Consider the following 19360-nt stretch of genomic DNA (forward strand, 5'->3'; position numbering starts at 1 on the left):
ATGCAACACAGAAACCATGACAAATAATGAAAAGAAATTCAGTAGTCTGTCAAGAAAATATATCAGACTCAATGTGCTAAAACCAATTTTTTTCATTGAACAGTTTTCTTAAAATCAGGTAAGTATTTCACATCAGCTGGCAAATCCAAAGGGGCAGCGGCACACTCCACATGACCATCCACAAGATATGAAAACAACTAACTCTAAAACAAAATGTGATACTGTCCTGTTCTCAGTTGTATCTTTTCTACATTTTGTACACAACAATGTACGAGTTAAAATCAACCCTACACAAAGTTTATGCAATGCGTTTTTACCTCTGCAAACTCTCTAAAATTTCGTGCGATGCTTCACTTAATTTGGTGCAGTACAGTCACTATGACGAAAAACGAAAAGAAATTCAGTCCTTTATGAAGTAAAGATATCAGACTGTAAGATGTGCGAACACCAATTTTTTTTTATTGCAAATTTTTCTTAAACTTACATGATAAGTATTTCATAAAGGCCAGAATGCTGTCTCTCAGTACAGGTAGCAACACTAGGTAAGCCATACAACAGTGACAAAGACGTACTCAGCATGGAATTCAGAGAGCATGTCTGTGGCAATCAAAGGGTTAGGGAACATATTAGATGACTTGTTATGATGTAACTACTATAAGGCATGGTGAAAGCAAGGAAAATCTATAAAACAACGTAAAAGAAAAGGGGGATGGCAGTACCAAAATGTGTGGTAGGGCAATGATATTTAATAATGAGGTGGTCACAGTGGATGAAAAGGAGTGTTGAGAAGATGGATAAGGGCAGCACTGATACACACCTTATCAAGTGAGGTCCAGATAGCACAAGTATCCAGTGCTTTTTGTGGTTAAACAAAGGCTTTATGAAGATAGCAGTCAATAAATGATGACACATTGTATTCGTACAAGCACTAAGATGCAAAGAGATAACAGGTGAGTTAGTTACAAAATATCATAAATTACATGAATTTCCGATATGAACTTTTAGTCACTGATGCACAAATGGGTGCTTCATTGTTGAAAAGCTCCGAAAATCAACTATAGTGGTTGTTCACACAATGTTATTCGCAAATTTAGAGATACAAGAGTTTAATTTTATTGCTTTTGCAACAAGTTAACTAGTGAAAAATTACAATAGTCCAGTTAACTTAGCCTATTTTTTAGTTTCAATAACTGTAACTATTAATTTTGTTGTCACTTCAAGATGAGTTGCCAAAATGTTACTGGTTGTGTACAAGTATAAGGGTAAGATTCATGTTTTAAATAAATGAGCAATCTTGCTCATTGACATGTAGGATTCATTACATACAATTAGTTAGGCATTTACAACTATTCCGCATTCTGTTATGTTCGAGGTGCTCTAGGTATGTTGTGTGGCAACGAGACTGCCACCCGGCACGCTTGTATCATCTGAAGTATATGTCTCTGATACGTTTGTTTGTGTGGCCATCTTCTGCAACAGCTGGTAACATCTGTTATTATAGGTTATCTGTCTTGAGCTGACTGCACTGTAATTAAGAAGAATTACACCAGATGCATTTCGCTTTTATTTACAAACCATCTTCTGTGGTATTCTGTAAATTGGATACACATTTTTGTACATTTATTTTTTGAGTCTTTTACGTTAAAAACACCATTTTCTTTATGAAGTTGGTCTGCAAGCTACTTATGGTGTTTCTTTACTTAGTCTGTACCTTCCCCTCTTGCTAGTAGTGGTTGGTGTCGACAGGCTTCATTTCACATCTGCAGTTTCTGGCATTTTGTATTGTTTTCTGCACTGCACTATTTATAATTGACTTTCTTAACTGTTTTTCACTCATTACTGCCACAGTGTTTATGCCTATCTGTTTGTTTTCATTCACATAGTGAGTGTTATGAAACGATTTTGTGTGTGTGTGTGTGTGTGTGAGTGAGAGAGAGAGAGAGAGAGAGAGAGAGAGAGAGAGAGAGAGTTAGTGAAATTGTCTTGTATGTAGGTACAGACGTGAGGGGGTGTTTTTTTCACGTTCTCTCTCTCTCTCTCTCTCTCTCACACACACACACACACACAGTCCCCATTTGTGAGGGTTCCAGTTGACTTTCTTGATTGTGGGTTTGAAATCCGTCAGTTGGACTCTTACTCTGAACTCCATCTACCCTGGTATTAATCAATCACTCTTGGAATAAGCATGAAAGAATATATTTCTCATAAGCAATGTATTTATTAATCATCTAGAAAGATTTAACATAGCCTTCTGAGGCACTTCTTGCCAGGGAAGCTCTTCATTCTTGGGAAGCCCAACACCATGGATCTTCCCACAGGAGGACCCCCATGGCACATCATACATTGCAAGGTGCAGTACACTCTGAGAGAGTTATGTCTGATGACGTAAGCATGTCAGGTGGCAGCCCTGAAGTTGTGAACTAATCTAACCTCCATATCTGCAGAAGTAAGCATTATGACTGCTGGATACCTGTCATCAATTAAATTGTTTAGTTCAAACCAATTGCTATTAAGCACAATTTTAACATTATCTTTTGTAAATAGGTTTTGTTATCTGTTATAAATTTCATTAGTCTAAATATTCACTTGCATGTGTGAATGGACAGACATTGTTGACAAAAGATAGACAACCAAAATGACTTCAAAATAAATTCACTAAATGTGAATAACTTGGCTTCAGCTGTGTTAGGTATCAATGAACTACCAATTGATGAAATATGAAAATTTGTGCAAGGCTGATACCCAAATGCAGATTTGCCACTTATCACAAGCAATCGCCTTCATCATTAGGCTATCCGTGTGCGCCTCCCAGACCAACCCAAAATTCCACGTGTTACACTATCTACATCCCTATACCACAATATCTTACATTCATAACTAAATGCTTGCAGCTATACCCTGTATTTTCACACCAGTAGGAAGAGACTATGAGGAATCGAGACCTATGATACCCACACCTTGGCATGTAATATTTATTTGCATATGTCACCAATAGGTAGTATGACAACACGTAACACAGCTGATGCCAATTTATTCACATTTAGTGAATTTATTCCGAATTAGTCCGCAGCCCGTGGTAGCATTCTCACTTCCCAAGCACGGGGTTCCGGGTTCGATTCCCAGCAGGGTCAGGGATTTTCACCTGCCCCGAGATGACTGGGTGTTGTTGTGTCATCGTCTTCATCATCCATCCATCCATCCATCCATCCATCCCAATTATGGTCGGTGGAAGGCAACGGAAAACCACCTCCATTAGGATCTTGCCTAGTATGGCGGTGCGGGTCTCCTGCATCGTTCCCCTACGCTCTGTCAAGAAGCATAGGACTTCATTTCTATTTTCCATTTGGAATTAATTTTGGTCAGCTGTCTCATCTACAACGTCTGTTTATCCAGCAAATATCACATGTTGAGGCAGACAAAAGACGATAACATCATAGGTCTCCGTTCTCATTCTCTCAATTTTACTGGTATGGTAATATAAAATATAACTATGAGCATTTAGTGATTAATATAGGAGACTGTGGTACAGGGATGTACACAGTGTGACTTACGGTAGTTTAGGTCAGTCTGGCAGCCAAGTACAGATAGCCTCATGGTTCAGAGGACCATTCGCAAGAAGCAGGAATTTGGGTCTGAGTCCCATTCTGGTACAAATTTTCACACGTCACCAATAGGTAATACGTTGATACTCACATCTAAATATTCACATTGTCAGAGTAAAAATTTCTCAAATTAACTGTAGGATGATTTTATGTTACAACAGCTACAGTTGGTATCTAGTTTGAATGATGTTTCAGAGGCCCCTGGGTGTCGGAGAAGTGTCGGTGCACAGGCAAGGTAGCAGAAACAGGCAAGCATATGCACCTCGTGGTTCACTGGTTTTGAGCCACCATGGAACCATGGATTTTTAGATAGATCTCTACATGATTAATTTTAACATGAGTGCCTGGCTAAGGACAGTGGACTATTCATTTATTTTTATTTTATCATATGACGAAAATATATACAAGCAATACGATCTTAAATCTCCAGATCTAGTTCCTGGTCCATCCGATGTCCCATTGTATGCTCGACGGGGACAGTCAGTAATGACATAGTGGACTGACAGTAAGGAGGCACCACTGTCAGTACCTGCATTTCCACTGTAAGTGTTGACACTGGAAAGGGACGCAACAGGGTTGTTTGCCGAGTGCCACAATGGTTTCATGGATTTCAAGCATTGGTGTTCTGCTTGTGCAATATCCAGTGAATGGGAAGCTGAGTTCTTTTGCATAGTCAATGTAAAATCATACAGGTAGCTCATTAGGTCCAGTAACCCTTCTTCTGTCAAGAAATTTTTAGTTAATTTTGTGTTCCACAATCCGTTATCTCAATAACTTTCACTTTGTCAATTTTGTGATGATTAAAGGAAGAATGATAGTACCGTACTATCCTTAACTATCAAACAATTCTGGAAGACTGAGTTCAGTATTCTGGTCTTCTCTGAATTATACTCCAGTTCAATGCCAATACGATCACTGAAATCTGCACATACAGCTTTTATCTGCTTATCAAAATAACATTAACATCAAAACTGTAGCAAAAATGTTACTTCATGTTCGTTGAAGACTTCTTACACTGCTTTCCCTATATTCATTTGATTTAATTTGGTTTAAATCTAACAAAAAAACTATTTTTGATTATGTAACAACTTCGTAACACAGTCATTGAACAGGGACAGGTCTTTCCTATATCACATGAGAGTGCTTGGCACACACATCTAAGACAAATTGCAAAATACTCTTGAATTTTATACATTGATACTCCACATTTTTATCCCCAGAAATGAACAGTTGAGACTGGTTGCACTATTCTGTAATTTGTTTCTTGTTGCACTTGCTAAGAAGAAATATTTCACTACCTTCCTAATGCTGCTTACAGGCATCAGTTCCCTCCTTATAAGTTCAGGTCTGTTTATCATGAGTTAACTGGACTGGTTAAGAGGAAACTTTAGAATATCATGTTGTTATTTGCCAGAAATTGTGTAGGCAATTGTTATAGCAAGAGCAAACACAATATACGGAATATAGTACTAATATAGTACTCTATAGCACACCACATAAGATACAGGTTGGGCATATCGCTGTACACATTAATTGCACGAAGGGAATTTTTAGACATTGAACAAAGAACTGTAGTTGGAATTAGGCACATTGGACATTCCATTTTTGAAATCATTAAAGAATTCAATATTCTGAGAGCCATAATGACAAAAATGTGCCTATAATATAAAATGTCAGACATTACATCTCACCATGGACAACACAGTGGAAAACTGCTTCACTTAACAACAAAGAGCAGCAGTGTTTGTGTAGACAATATTCACCATACAGAGGAGATGCTGAGTCGCAGATAAGCTCAACAAAAAGACTGTCACAAATCCTTCCTGGACTTTCCAGAATTTGTGTAGAGTTGTGAATGCATACAGATAACCAAAACTGTGAAAAACCACAGAAATCACAGTGGGACAAGTGACAAACATACCTGTTAGGGCAGTGCGGCGAAATTTAGTGTTAATGGACTATGGCAGCAGACAACTGACGCGAGTGCCTTTTCTAACAGCATGACATCGCCTGCAATGCCTCTCCTGGCCTTGTGACAATATTGGTTGGATCTTAGACGACTGAAAACTGTGGCCTGATCAGATGAGTCCTGATTTCAACTGTTAGGAGCTGCTAGTAGGGTTCATGTGTGGTGAAGACCCCTTGAAGCCATGAACCCAAGTTTTCAACAAGGCATTGTGCGAGCTGGTGGTAGATCTGTTATGGTGAGGGCCATGTTTACATGGAGTGGACTGGGCCCTCCGATCCAACAAAACTAATCACTGACTGAAACGGTTATGTTCAGCTACTTGGATACCATATGCAGCCAGCCATTCTTAGACTTCATGTTCCCAAACAACGATGGACTTCTTATGAACGAGAATGCACCATGTAACCGGGACACAACTGTCCAAGATGTGTTTGAAGAACATTCTGGACAATTTGAGTGATTGATTTAGCCACCCACTAAACATTTATAACCGAAACGTCAGTTAAATCCTGCAACGCCAACATGTTCACAATTATGGACACCTACAAAGGCAGTGTGGCTCAATATTTCTGCAGAGCACTTCCAACGACTTGTCGTGTCCATGCCACATCGAGCTGCTGCACTACCCCGGGCAAAAAGAGGTCACCTCAACATATCTCTCAGTGGTGGCTGCAACTCAAAGCAAACATTTTGAAAGGGCATTTATGCTCTACAAAAGTGAATACCATATTTACTCGAATCTAAGCCGCACGTTTTTTCCTGTTTTTGTAATCCAAAAAACCGCCTGCGGCTTATAGACTCGAGTGCAAAGTAAGCAGAAGTTCTGAAAAATGCTGGTAGGTGCCGCCACAACTAACTTCTGCCGTATAAATGTCTAATATATTCAGCGCTACACAGGCATGCTTTGCAGGCACAAAGATAAATACTGGCGCCAAAACCTCTGCGCGAGTAAATAAATTTTAAAAAAAAGGTGAAAGACGAGCTTTTTTCTCCGCCCCGAGTTTTGACCACTGCATTTTCATACATTATCCAACGAAGTAAATACAAATTCCGTATTGTTCATCTTCGAATGTAGCAGAATTTCAATGTACTATGAAAATCCGACTGGCAATACGGCCAACTCCTACGTTCTGAATTTTTTCCTACCTGTGAGAAGCGATGGTTGCTGACAGGAACTTTTATGAATTGTGAATCACATGTAGTATTATTCTCTTCACCATAAGAATAATACGAATATAAACATTTTGCCACGTATTCTTTCATGTTTGCTGCTGTCTCATTTAAATCCTGTCTGCCTAATAAACTACGAAACTAGTGAGAAAACAGCAAACAGGGAAGAATAAACATATCATGTCATGTTTATATTCGTATTATTCTTATGCCTAACAGTGATACAGTCAGAAATGAAGCACGGCAACTGACTAGATTTTTAAATCTAAGATGACTCTAATTTCTGTGCAGAATGTAATGTACTAAAGAGGCGTCTGCAAAGATTTTCAAACAGAGGAAAGTTTTCGCTAAACTCTCGTTCAGAACATCTTCTATCACACACAGTCTATTATTTGGTTCTTGTTGTTCATTATCAAAGAAAGCAGCAATGTAAGTAACAACAAACAGCAGTCTCTTGCCATTGTTTCGCTAATGAGACAATTCCTCTCTCCTTTTTTTTTAATTGTAAGCGGCGGTAGCGCACACAAAAGCAAGCCATGTCGCGAGCGGTGACAGGCCGTAAACACTCATTATCAGAATGCGACAAACAGTGCATGACACAGTACAGTAATGCATTTTCAGCTTAGAGTGACGTAAACACCTATAACAAAGAAAACGGCACTTATCAGATCAAAGAAAAATAAGCAATCGATTCAAACCAGACGAAGCACATGAAAAAGGAAGGGTACCTGTATAAATATGGACGGACTCCCTGATGCAAGCAATGGCTCAATGGCTACCTGGTGAAGCTTAACTGCTAAGCTTACTACTCGAACCAAACTACTGTAGCTGTATCGTCATTCATTCGACCTAAATTGTGTCTCATATTACAATGGACCAACATTGTTTCGATTTAGAGGTGCGGCCTAAAACTTTTCTCTCCCCCTGAAGTTCGAGTCTCAAATTTCAGGTGCGGCTTAGATTCGGGAATTTTTTTTTTTTTCCTTGATTTAGAGTCTCATTTTTCAGGTGCGGCTTAGATTTGAGTAAATACGGTAAGTAGTCAGTGGCTGATTGTAATACCTTAACCACTACACTACTCTGACTCTTCTTACAAAAGCCGTGAGATGAAATCGAAGTAAATGTGGCACTTTAGCAAACCCCCAGTAACTTCAAGCAAATCTAATTTCTCACATTTTATTTTTTATCTGAAATATCATTAACCCATTTTCTTCACATAAGGTACTTTCCAACCTCACACATGTGATTTGCTCCATTTTGTTAGGTGTTATTTCTATCCTCCTCGTCATTTTCTGCTGATGGTGCTTAATTTCTTATTGAAGATCCAACTGTCTCTTTTTGGTGCTCTATTTCTTCCCAAGAATTTTAATGACATATTTTTGTTTCCAGTGTTAAAAATATGTTGCACTTTGATCCTTGAATTTCTTGATATTTCTCTCAAGAAGTGGCTCTTGACAGCTTGAAAATCAAACCACCTTCATCTCATTCCACTGTTCCCATTGCTTTTTCCTCCATAGCTCCTGAAGAATAAACCATGTTAGAGCAAAAGCTTGAGATTCAGTGTCAAAATAATTTTGGAGCTTTATGTCTTGCAAAGATCTATTATGTACTAAAGTAAGGTCACCTAACCTATATTTGAGACAAGTTACAATACAATACTGAATTTACGTATTGGCTGTCTGCTTACCAGCTCTTCCTCTGAGAGTCCCAGGGGATGCTTAAATAATTGGCAATGTAACAAAACAAAACTCATAATAAATTATAACAAAAATATTAAAAAATAATAACTGCAATTCACACATTTCAAGATTTTTAATAAACAAAACATAATTCTAATACCTACTCTTACCTGGGGAGAGAGAGAGAGAGAGAGAGAGAGAGAGAGAGAGAGAGAGAGAAAACAGTAATCATTCTATTTATGCATAAGTGTTGGCATGCAAAACAAAGATTAAGTAAAGTAAATAAATCAAGTCAGAGCAACATATAATAATAGTGAGATGAAGCTGAAGATCCATATAACAATCAAAACAAGATTTTGGAAATAACTTACATTCGGGTCAAATTTCAAAGACGGAGCTGTAAGGAAAGCTGCCCTTCCATCACTAAGAACAACTGCAAAACCACCAACCAATGGAGAATACTCTATGTCAATGACATGGACATTCACTTCTAAGATGGGCACAGCTGTAATCACAAACATCAATAAGGCACTTTTCATATAAGACCAGGGAATTAACTATTTATAAAAAGTATCTCACCTTTAGATACTTGCTGGTCTATGCAAAATGGCACTCTTTTTAAATCTAAACAGTAATCACGGTTCTGACTCCCATCCCATTTATATCTCAATACATGTCCCAATGAGGTTGCCAACATTAACTCATCTCGAATACATACTAGACTTGTTATGCGGCCATCTACAAGTACCTCCTTGTCCTGCAACCAACCACACAATATTATCACAGAGTTCAAACTATAGAACTGTTATACTTGGTTGATCAGTGCGCTGCCACGCCTGTATGTCATGCGTCATCGACGGAGGAAGGAACACAGGGAGATGGACGGAGGGGGGGAGAGGGGGGACAAAACATAAAAATTATTTATACAGGTTCCACACAATAATAATACACATAATTGAATAAGTATTTAAAAAGTAACACTAATATCTGCATGGTTAAAGTCATCTAGTTTATTTTAGTTAAATAATTATCTTATTGTTCTGCAGAATGTGGTTAATAGTTTTTTCTAGTATTTACATTCAATTTTTTTCTACTCAAGCAAAATTACACAACTATTACACTGTAACTGAATAAACATGATGCAACACTCACTGCTATAGTGTTGGTGTCCAGGTGAAATTGCATGGAATTGTGGAATCAGTAATGAAGGAAGTACATCCATCCCCATTACTACATGGTCCAAATCTACCTTAACTGATTAAACAATATGAGAGAAGGAAAGTTGCTATTTACCATATAGCAGAGATGCTGAGCCGCGATAGGCACAATAAAAAGATTCACACAATCATAGCTTTCAGCCATTAAGGCCTTTGTCAGCAGTACACACACACACACACACACACACACACACACACACACACACACAAGCGCAACTTGCACACACATCCGCAGTCTCAGAGAGCTGAAACTACAGTGCGAGCAGCATCACCAGTGCATGATGGGGGTGGTGACTGGGTGGGGGGATAGCATGGTGGGAGTGACGGACAGTGAAGTGTTGGAGTTTAGATGGAAGGTAGGAGAGAAGGTGAGGAGGGGGGAGGGGGTACGTAGCGGAAAGGAGAGAAATAAAAATAAAAATAAATTAAAAGACTGGGTGTGGCGGTGAAATGATGGCTGTGTCGTGCTGGAATGGGAACAGGGAGGCAGCTGGATGGGTGAGGACAGTGACGAACGAAGGTTGAGGCCAGGAGGGTTACGGGAACGTAGGATGTATTGCAGGGAAAGTTCCCACCTGCGCAATTCAGAAAAGCTGGTGTTGGTGGGAAGTGTATCCATATGGCAGAGGCTGTGAAGCAGTAACTGATTAAATGTGTCTAGTGAATATAAGTTTTTGTATTGTCTTTTTCATCCTCTTATTGTTTTCAATTGTTTCTCTTATCACATCTGCATCCATCCTTTCACATCCTCTCAAAAATTTCCAAATAGATTTGTTTATTTCAGCATACTGTACCATATTTATATTAGGGTTTGCTTGAAACTAATAATTACTTCACTACATTTGAGATTATTTCCTTTTGATCTCTTTGTACCTATCCAGCTTTTGTAGTTCAGATAAACACTTTTGTTCCCTTTAGCCTACGTTTGCACAGCTTTCATTTTCTAATGTGCTGAACTTGTTGCTTAGTTTAATTTGATACACCTCATTTTTCTTAGATAACTTCTTTATAGTTTTGTATCTGTTTTACACACATACTGTAGTATTTTTGAACTGTAAAATATGATCAATTTTATTTTTAGTTCTACTTGGTGCTTACCACATCTATGTCCTGTATGTTTTCTTTTGGAAGAATGTATTAGGGACAAAAATTTTGTTCTTAGCAAATTTAATTAACATATGACCTCTTGTTATTTCTGCCAAACTTTCCCACTGGAGAATCTTTCTTTAGTTTCTGTCCTATCCTCTCCATATTAAAATCACTTATCATCATCTTGCAACAGAGTCAGTGATGCCTGCTAGAAATCTGATCAAACTATGAAGCTATGTATGGAGCACTTTCTGAGGAGGTTACGCATACGTCCCGGTAGAAGGCTTTGAGGTGCATTCCAACTTGTAACCCCACTGCAGGTGAGTGTCAGGAGATTGATGCCCCTTACATTAAAAATAATTTGATAAGTTGGACAACAAGGTATTTTCAGACGGTGATCGTACAAGGGAGCAAGAGTCGGTAATGTTGGAACTAAAGATGTAAGATCCCTGCTTCAGTCTATGGAACAGTCCAGGAGGCACAGGTGACCAGTCTGACTCCATATTGGAGGACTGGACCCAACAGTTTCAAAACCGAATGTTAAGCTTAGCCACACACCTGGCAATCATAGTCCAATCAGAACAAGATCAGGGTCTAGTCAATATGGGATAGAGTAGCATGATCTGCATCCAGAAATGTGGGCAAGGAAGCAGAGAGTATTAAGCTTTCACATTCAGCTAGCCTTTATTGACAAATATGGGGTTGCCATGTCAGCTTTTTATCAAAGCAGAGGCCCAAAACTTCACATGGTGTAACAACTTCCAAGTACTGGGTACCCAACTAGAGTGCTGGACCAATATGGACCATGCTACGACAGCAGAAATAAATGCCTTGTGATTTTGCAGGTGAGAAATGGAGCCATGTGAAAAGGAGATCCTTCAGATGACTCCTTGGAGCTGCCATTCAGCCGAGACTACAGATTGAGAGCTATACGGAATACAAAAGTAGTCCACATACAGCAGATGGGTGACAGAGGTCACTAGCCTACAAATGGACACACTGAAGAGTGTAACTCTCAGCACAGAGCCCTGCATGATGCTGTTCTCCTAGACACATAGTGAACTTACAGATGTACAATCTCTAACATGAAAAAACAGATGAGACAAAAACTGACAAATAAGAAATGGTAAGGAGCCTTAAGTGCCGTTTAATGCCCCAGTCATGGAGTGTAAGTAAAATATGATGGTATCAAGCAGTGCTGTATGCCTTATGTAGTTCTAAAAAAACTGCAGTGAAATGTTGGCTTCTAGAAAAAGCCTGTCAGATGCTATTTCCAACATAACCAGGTGGTTGGTTGCATAATCGTCCAGCTACCATCCTGTGAAGCAGTTTTCTGAGCACACTGCTGAGGCTAACTGGTCAGTAGCTGTCAATGGATGTTGGGTTTTTGACTGGTTTAAGGAGAATTTAGGAACCAGGTTTTAAATTGTATGACATTTCCAGGGGCAGATGTGGACTCTGACCACAATCTATTGGTTTTGAACTGTAGAGTAAAACTGAAGAAACTGCAAAAAGGTGGGAATTTAAGGAGATGGGACCTGGATTAACTGACTAAACCAGAGGTTGTAGAGAGTTTCAGGGAGAGCATAAGGGAACAATTGACAGGAATGGGGGAAAGAAATACAGTAGAGAAAGACTGGGTAGCTTTGAGGAATGAAATAGTGAAGGCAGCAGAGGATCAAATAGGTAAAAAGACGAGGGCTACTAGAAATCCTTGGGCAACAGAAGAAATACTGAATTTAATTGATGAATGGAAAAAATACAAAAATGCAGTAAGTGAAGCAGGCAAAAATGAATACAAACGTCTCAAAAATGAGATGGACAGGAAGTGCAAAATGGCTAATCAGGGATGGCTAGAGGACAAATGTAAGGATGCAGAGGCTTATCTCATGAGGGGTAAGATAGATACTGCCTACAGGAAAATTAATGAGACCTTTGGAGAAAAGAGAACCACTTGTATGAATATCAAGAGCTCAGGTGGAAATCCAGTTCTAAGCAAAGAAGGGAAAGCAGAAAGGTGGAAGGAGTATATAGAGGGACTATACAGGGGTAATGTTCTTGAGGGCAATATTATGGTAATGGAAGAAGAGGTAGATGAAGATGAAATGGGAGATATGATACTGCGTAAAGAGTTTGACAGAGCACTGAAAGACCTAAGTCGAAACAAGGCCCCGGGAGTAGACAACATTCCATTAGAACTACTGACAGCCTTGGGAGAGCCAGTCATGACAAAACTCTACCATCTGGTGAGCAAGATGTATGAGACAGGTAAAATTCCCTCAGACTTCAAGAAGAATATAATAATTCCAATCCCAAAGAAAGCAGGTGTTGACAGATGTGAAAATTACCGAACTATCAGTTTAATAAGTCACAGCTGCAAAATACTAACGCGAATTCCTTACAGACGAATGGAAAAACTGGTAGAAGCAGACCTCGTGGAAGATCAGTTTGGATTCTGTAGAAATATTGGAACATGTGAGGCAATACTGACCTTACGACTCACCTTAGAAGAAAGATTAAGGAAAGGCAAACCTATGTTTCTAGCATTTGTAGACTTAGAGAAAGCTATTGACAATGTTGACTGGAATACTCTCTTTCAAATTCTGAAGGTGGCAGGGGTAAAATACAGGGAGCAAAAGGCTATCTACAATTTGTACAGAAAGCAGATGGCAGTTATAAGAGTCGAGGGGCAAACAAAAGAAATGTTCGGAGTAGGTATTAAAATCCATGGAGAAGAAATGAAAACTTTGAGGTTCGCCGATGACATTGTAATTCTGTCAGTGACAGCAAAGGACATGGAAGAGCAGTTGAACGGAATGGACAGTGTCTTGAAAGGAGGGTATAAGATGAACATCAACAAAAGCAAAACGAGGATAATGGAATGTAGTCGAATTAAGTCGGGTGATGCTGTGGGAATTAGATTAGGAAATGAGACACTTAAAGTAGTAAAGGATTTTTGCTATTTGGGGAGCAAAATAACTGATGATGGTTGAAGTAGAGAGGATATAAAAGGTAGACTGGCAATGGCAAGGAAAGCGTTTCTGAAGAAGAGAAATATGTTAACATCGAGTATTGATTTAAGTGTCAGGAAGTCGTTTCTGAAAGTATTTGTATGGAGTGTAGCTATGTATGGAAGTGAAACATGGACGATAAATAGTTTGGACAAGAAGAGAATAGAAGCTTTTGAAATGTGGTGCTACAGAAGAATGCTGAAGATTAGATGGGTAGATCACATAATTAATGAGGAGGTATTGAACACAATTGGGGAGGAGAGGAGTTTGTGGCACAACTTGACTAGAAGAAGGGATCGGTTGGTAGTACATCTTCTGAGGCATCGAGGGATCACCAATTTAGTACTGGAGGGCAGCGTGGAGGGTAAAATCGTAGAGGGAGACCAAGAGATGAATACACTAAGCAGAGTCAGAAGGATGTAGGCTGCAGTAGGTACTGGGAGACGAAGAAGCTTGCACAGGATAGAGTAGCATGGAGAGCTGCATCAAACAAGTCTCAGGACTGAAGACCACAACAACAACAACAACAACAACATGAAGTGGATGCCTCGCGTCTTGGAATATTTTGCATAGTTCTTCATCCATCTGCAGTGTTATGTCTCAATGAAAAATTAATCCTTGTGCGATGTTGAGGTTCTTACGGGATATTATGTAAGAGCTAAATCACCCATTTGTTTACAAGAGAGTAACGTCCCAACTAGGTAGGATCTGCCATCTAAATTATGTTGGAACTTGTTAAGTGCTGAGAGATCACCAAATTTGTTTTCTATACAAAACAAACCTTGGTTTAGTAGAGAGAAAAGATTCTCCATCCATTCTGACATTAATCAGGTGAGGGGAGTAAGTATCTTGAAAGTCATTTAGCTCTCTTTCTCTTCTTTTTCTTCTTTTCTTTTTCCTAAATGGGGTGGGGGGACAAAGAGGGAAAGTACTTAGTGTCATAATGATTTGCACTGAATTGTCCCCCGTCTGAAGAGAATGCCAGAGTTTCATTGCCACTGCCTGATAACTTTGGTTGTCTCATGATGTCAAATACCCACCATAATACTCTGAGCACAGACTCACTTCACATGTGCCACCAAGCCAGAGCAAAGGCCACATGACATGACATGACATGACATGACATGACGCCAGTGCCTGGGGCCTCCAAGTGGGCAAGCACCTGTTCCTTACCATGAGTGGGAAGGTGACAGCTCAGTCATCAGTAGCATGATTCCTGCATGGTCTGGGGGACTACCACCGTATGGACACCTGATGACCCCACACATGGACTGGATCCAGGGTGGGCACAGGGTGACCTCCCATATATTCTATAAAATAATTTTGCGAAAACAGAGCTCAGCCCCAGATGTGAGGATCAAACAGAAGTTAACCACACTGTGTAGTGCAAATAAATGGAACAAAGTGAGAAAAGCCACAACGCAAGTCCTAAGAGAGCTATTTTGTAACTGATGATGGTCAAAGTAGAGAGGATATAAAATGTAGACTGGCAATGGCAAGGAAAGCGTTTCTGAAGAAGAGAAATTTGTTAACATCGAATATAGATTTAAGTGTCAGGAAGTTGTTTCTGAAAGTATTTGTATGGAGTGTAGCCATGTATGGAAGTGAAACATGGACGATAAATAGTTTGGACAAGAAGAGAATAGAAGCTTTCGAAATGTGGTGCTACAGAAGAATGCTGAAGATTAGATGGGTAGATCACATAACTAATGAGGAGGTATTGAACACAATTGGGGAGGAGAGGAGTTTGTGGCACAACTTGACTAGAAGAAGGGATCGGTTGGTAGTACATGTTCTGAGGCATCAAGGGATCACCAATTTAATATTGGAGGGCAGCGTGGAGGGTAAAAATCGTAGAGGGAGACCAAGAGATGAATACACTAAGCAGATTCAAAAAGATGTAGGTTGCAGTAAGTACTGGGAGATGAAGAAGCTTGCACAGGATAGAGTAGCATGGAGAGCTGCATCAAACCAGTCTCAGGACTGAAGACCACAACAACCACAACCACAACAACAACAACAACAACAAAGATTAAACCCAGGACTTTGGATTTTTAGTCTACCTATTACCCCCTGAGCCACCAAGTCATGCATATCATACCTATGTTTTCTAATTCCCAAATCTTGTTATCTATTGCACAATCCAAGGAAGTTATGAAACAAAAACTTTTAGTGTTGTTGAAACAATTGCAGTGTCATACCACAGTAAAATTAGTTGCATGTGTTTATGGATATAAATGGAACTCTAACATTATAGAGATTTTCCTGACAAATGTTCAAATTAAAATGTGGTGAGCATAACGGTTAATTAAAACTAGTTACAAAAGTATTACTGTTGTGAAAAAATCAGAATCAAGCATGGAAAGAGAAGCTTCTCAATTGTACTTACAAGAGACAAAAGAAGAGGTGGAACAACCTCTTTTATAAAAAGTTCAGCACTATCTCGTTTCAAATTGGGATGAGGTGAGTCAATCTGCTCATAAAGACCTTTCTGCTCAGCAACCACACCAAGTTTATAAAACAGTAAATGTCTGTCTGATGTCTGCAACAGTATAGAAAGAAAACTAATCATTGTCACATATGTATTAAACACAAATACAAAATTTAAGTAATGTTGTGTATTGTGAATAAATGCTATAAATTGAATTAAGACACAGAAATTTAGCACCCACTAAAAATAAATATTGTGATGAATCTCACGGCAATACAACTTAATATTTTTGAACTACAGTTTGTACAAAGCATAGTCCAACGTAAAGGTCATACTCTACACTACAATAATACAGTGAGAGGAGGAGTCAGGCAATCTCAAATAAATTAAGACTGAGAAATTAATATGCACCAGTTAGTAGAGGATTAGAGCAAATGGCAAAATTCTGATAAACAAGAAGCAAAAAAAATATGAAGGAAGAACACTGGGGATAGAAAAGGTGTCTGATGGCAAAACAAAGGAAGACAAAGAAAGAAGAAGAGCTTTAAGATGCTGTTATCAGCAAGTAATTTAATCCTTTGACTGAGGCAGATATCCACAACAGCCAAGTGTGCCATGCCCCAGACAGGGTTAACGGTAACAGCACTTTCTCCTAATGTATCTATAGTATAAGTTTTGAAACTCATGCTTGTTAATCACTTAGTTGCGGGTGGACTTTAGTGTCCATTTGGTGCAGTGCTATAAATGGACTCTCTCCAAACTTTGCAGTTTCTTTTGTAACTAACACATGACATTTTTGTGTACAGTATACGATACTGGTATATGACATTTATCAGTTCTAGATCAGTGCTAACAGACACGCACTTTACTTTATTGCTTACTGTAAACATATGAGACAGCTTTTCAAATAAATTTTGTCAAGAATTGAATAGCTTTCATTTTTGTGTTTCAACACATAGCAGAAAGAAATAATCAGTGGTAAATAAATTTGATATAGCTTGTTTGGTGATATTGATCATACACATCTTCTATAAAAATACTTCACACATGAATGTAAATAAACCAAATATTTTATTTGAATATAATAGAGGGAAACATTCCACGTGGGAAAAATATACGTAAAAAACAAAGATGCTATGACTTACCAAACGAGAAAGCGCTGGCAGATAGACACAATAAAAAACACACAAACATACACACAAATTTCAAGCTTTCACAACCCAAGGTTGCTTCATCAGGAAAGAGGGAAGGAGAAGGAAAGATGAAAGGATGTGTGTTTTAAGCGAGAGGGTAAGGAGTCATTCCAATCCCGGGAGCGGAAAGACTTACCTTAGGTGGAAAAAAGGACAGGTATGTGTGCGCGCGAGTGTGTACCTGTTCTTTTTTCCCCCTAAGGTAAGTCTTTCTACTCCCAGGATTGGAATGACTCCTTACTCTCTCCCTTAAAACCCACATCCTTTCATCTTTCCCTCTCCTTCCCTCTTTCCTGAGGAAGCAACCTTGTGTTGCGAAAGCTTGAAATTTGTGTGAGTGTTTGTGTGTTTTTTATTGTGTCTATCTACCAGCGATTTCTCGTTTGATAAGTCACAGCATCTTTGTTTTTTATATATAAATATTTTATTTGTTTACATTTGTAATCTCATGTTTTTGGAATGAATTTTTTATTCTGCAGCGGAATGTGTACTGATATAAAACTTTCTGGCAGATTAAAATTGTGTGCTGGACTGGGATTCGAACCCAGGACCTTTTGCCTTTCAGGGGCATGTGCTTAAATAAATAAATAATATATCTGGAAATGTATCCCAGGCTGTGACTAAGTCATGTCTCCGCAATATCCTTTCTTCCAGGTGTGCTAGCCCCACAAGGTTTGAAGGAGAACTTCTGTGAAGTTTTGAAGATAGGAGATGAGGTACCAGCGGAAGTAGAGCTGAGAGGATGGATCATGAGTCATGCTGGGATAATTTAGTTGGTGCAGCTCTTGCCTGCAATAGGCAAAGATCCTGGGTTCGAGTCTTGGTTGGCCACACTGGTTTAATCTGCCAGGAAGTTTCATATCAGCGCACACTCCGCTACAGCATGAAAAATTCATTCTGGAAGCACTGCCCAGGCTGTAGCTAAGCCATGTCTCTATAATATCCTCACTTCCAGGAGTGCTAGTCCTGCAAGTTTTGCAGGAGAACTATTGATTTCAAAGGTAGGAAATGAGGTACTGGCATGTGAGAACAAGACATGAGTAATCTTATGTTTTTCTTATGATTCTCCTATTTTTTTCTTTTCTTTTTAAAAGTTCAAAGTCACATCCCTCCTACTCCTTCATTATCCATGCTATTTATGAGGTTCAGTAAGAGCTCTAAGTATAAATATAAGTATTCTGTTGTAGTTAGAGACCTACTTTCTTTATTTTGCATATTTGAAGCAGAAAGCCTAGCATGTAGTCTTACCTTTAACAGTTTTGCACTAAATTACAGATATTAATCTCACAATCAATTTCTGTGTTGATACAAATATCTTTTTATGTTGAGGTCAACAGAAAGTCCATACATCAAACACTAGTTCCCTGATTCAGTTGCTAGACCATGAACCAATCATTGATTTTCTGCAGGTCTTACATTATCCACAAAGTCATTTTTATACATTGTGAATGGTGAAAGTTCTATCTCACTCCACCAAGTTGTGCCCTAAGCTACTTTTACATTTAATGATTTCTCCCCATTAATATGACATAGTGAATTCTATCTGCTACAAATTCCCTCATCCAATACAATGATACTCTAATATTTTCTGCAATGGTGTGGAAATAGTACACAACATCAACCCAGGTGCCATTATATACTGCCTTCTGGATCTTATAACAGAACAAAGCAGAGTTTCACAGAGCTGTGGTGTTCAAAATTCATGCTGAGTACTACAGGGAAATCTTTTAGTCTCCAAAAACATTGTAAAATGTGTCCCATAATTCTGCATTGAACAGACAGAAGTAATATTAGGCCTACAGTTATATGCTTCTCTGTGATGACACTTTTTCATTACAGGAATTATTTGCACAGGCCAAGAAATTAATGTGTGAAGCTCAATGAGAGGTAAGTGAGGGATGAGAAGCTAATATGACAGGGTAATCACATGTGTAATTTTTGGATTTCTGAAGACAGACTTGGGTGCTACAGTTATGAGGTCACTAACAAGCACTATTCC

At 38.9% G+C, this 19360-nt stretch overlaps 1 protein-coding gene across 1 annotated transcript in view; it reads right to left on the minus strand.

Moving 5' to 3' along the window:
• The window catches only part of LOC126263131 (guanine nucleotide exchange factor subunit Rich), a 321707-nt gene that overhangs the window by 253414 nt on the left and 48933 nt on the right, over positions 1-19360 (minus strand). The window contains exons 3-5 of the mRNA XM_049960154.1: positions 16127-16279; positions 9000-9177; positions 8792-8925 (exon numbers count right to left, since the gene is read on the minus strand). Of these exons, the coding sequence (XP_049816111.1) occupies positions 8792-8925; positions 9000-9177; positions 16127-16279 (465 nt within the window). The remainder of the gene's footprint in view (positions 1-8791; positions 8926-8999; positions 9178-16126; positions 16280-19360) is intronic.

The sequence above is a fragment of the Schistocerca nitens genome, chromosome 6, assembly GCF_023898315.1.
Source record: "Schistocerca nitens isolate TAMUIC-IGC-003100 chromosome 6, iqSchNite1.1, whole genome shotgun sequence".
NCBI lineage: Eukaryota > Metazoa > Arthropoda > Insecta > Orthoptera > Acrididae > Schistocerca > Schistocerca nitens.